Source organism: Penaeus monodon, chromosome 38, assembly GCF_015228065.2.
Source record: "Penaeus monodon isolate SGIC_2016 chromosome 38, NSTDA_Pmon_1, whole genome shotgun sequence".
NCBI lineage: Eukaryota > Metazoa > Arthropoda > Malacostraca > Decapoda > Penaeidae > Penaeus > Penaeus monodon.
In genome coordinates, this window is record NC_051423.1 from 18276247 (window position 1) to 18278746 (window position 2500).

A 2500-nucleotide genomic window follows, 5' to 3' on the forward strand; every position below is an offset into this window, starting at 1 on the left:
ACCCCCACGTCATCACCTTGGGCTTACTCTCCGTGCGGCATTTTCCGTGACCTATTTTCTTCATTTCAGACATCTTTTTTTGCCTACATAGATTATTTCATGTATTAGTGAATAGTTTTGATTATGATAGTGGCATTTCATTTTCCTGTAAAGTATACCAAAGTATTCGTTACACAATTCTGTTATTATCAACTTGCCAAGATAGTACCATAGATGAAAAGTGTCTATTTTCAATCATTCTAATCATTACAAACAAAATTTCTGTGTACTAAATGGCTGTGGGAAACAAACTATAAGCCAAAAATCATTAGGTATGCCAAAGAATTCTGAGATATTTCACTAAATTACACCAGGAAAATTTTGATCTTCAAAGTTTTTGGAAGGTTCATGCATTTTCACTCGATTTCTAAAACAATATATAACTAACTGACCAGGATATGAGGTAAACAAACAATATCTTTTTTTACACAGAACCTTTTCAAACATGTAAAAACAGCACAGAACACTACCAATTATACAAATAAGAAAATAGCATATCTATAATAAATCTTCAAAAACAGTCATTATCTCTCTGTAATTGTTCAAAAAGGTGCCATCCCGTGGTATTTAAAGCCCATACAGGATACTTTTGAACAAGTAGCCCACCGTTCTCAAAATATATCACGTTTGAAGGTGTTCTCTAAGTTACTCTATCTTAGGGCCCTTCCTCTCTAATCTAAACTCACAGGGACTAGGACTACATGCAGTGCCATTCTCCGTGCATGAATGAGGGGTGAATGGGTGAGAAATTACGAGAAAACCTACGTTATTTCGCCGTAGTTAACTTACGAGGTGAACAGGAGTGCCTCCAGGATATGTGCGTTTCTCTCTCTTCCCTCTCAAATAACTTCTTCCATCAGTGACAAGTTACAAAAAGCTAACAAGCTGGAGTACTTTCGTTGTGTTAATCAACTCTACGACTCGATTCACTCGCGCTATTCCTCACCTCGTCACAGTTCTAAATATTCATTCAACAATGCCCTGTGAAGGAATGCATCCATCCACAGACACTGCTGCAATGTTCCAACAATGTGCTGCTCTAATATTTATTCACTACGCGCCCGACACCAAAAGCCGCGTCGAAATACCGAGAAAATCGGAGAAATACGGAACTACGATGATCTGAGAGGATAAAGCACCACGGTGCACAAGAAAGGGTGGATAAATGTCCCAATAGTCTTTTCAGGAGAACTTTTTCCGCGGGGAGGAATTCGAGGCAGCAATATGTTCACGGCGCGCGATAGGCCCCATGGATGAATCACGGGGCACTTTATCTCACTTACATTTCCTCACGGCAATGTCACCCCTAAAATGCCCGAGGATACTGCTCCTTAGAGGATATGGTTGCTTGGGAGACTGGCTGTGCTTGCGAGCGAAGGCCTGGTCGAAAGGAAATGCTCTGTTGGGAAAAGCATGCAAGCAAGAGAGGGGAGAGGGCGAGCGAGAGTGAAAAAAAGCATTGGAAATTTCCTGTCCAGGAGAGTCAATGACAGGCTGTTCTAAGTGGGCAGAGGAGGAGCTCGGCCAGACAGGCGCGCCCTCCACGCGCCCCTACGTTTCGTTTGAGAAATGTCACGCAGTATTTATTACTAATAAAAGTCCCTTTGATTACAACCCCTGAGAAATTGTTTTATGGCATATAAATAGTAAATATATGTGTGTGTATTTATATGTGTATGTGTAAAACTCACACACACACACATACACACACACACACACACACACACACACACACACACACACACACACACACACACATACATTATATCTATATATATATATATATATATATATATATATATATATATATATATATATACATATATATATACATATTTATGCGTTATTTACAAACATATGCTATTATTATTATTATCATAATTATTATATTACTATTTTATTGATATCATTATTATTATTACGATTATTGGTATTATTATTATTATACATACATACACACACACAGTGTTATATATATATATATATATATATATATATATATATATATATATATATATATATATATATATATATATATATATATATATATATATATATATATGCAAATGTCTATATGTCTATATCTATCTAGCTAACTATTTATCTATATATCTATATATGTATGCAGTGTGTGTGCGCATAAATATATAAATTTATGTAAATGTATGCATTGTGTATGTATGTGTGAGTGTGTGTGTGTGTGGTGTGTGTGTGTGTGTGTGTGTGTGTGTGTGTGTGTGTGTGTGTGTGTGTGTGTGTGTGTGTTAAAATGATGATAGTAATAATAATGTTAGTACACTCATATAAATATATACGCTCCCTTCAACCGTATACACACGCACGCACGCACGCACGCACGCACACACACACTCACACACACACACACACACACACACACACACACACACACACACACACACACACATATATATATATATATATATATATATATATATATATA

At 36.4% G+C, this 2500-nt stretch overlaps 2 protein-coding genes across 2 annotated transcripts in view; both read right to left on the bottom strand.

Moving 5' to 3' along the window:
* The window catches only part of LOC119597043 (transcription factor CP2-like protein 1), a gene marked incomplete in the record, with an annotated part of 37749 nt that extends 36685 nt beyond the window's left edge, over positions 1-1064 (bottom strand). The window contains 1 exon segment of the mRNA XM_037946478.1: positions 829-1064.
* The window catches only part of LOC119596726, a 10824-nt gene continuing 8592 nt past the window's right edge, over positions 269-2500 (bottom strand). The window contains exons 5-6 of the mRNA XM_037946054.1: positions 1323-1438; positions 269-276 (exon numbers count right to left, since the gene is read on the bottom strand). Of these exons, the coding sequence (XP_037801982.1) occupies positions 269-276; positions 1323-1438 (124 nt within the window). The remainder of the gene's footprint in view (positions 277-1322; positions 1439-2500) is intronic.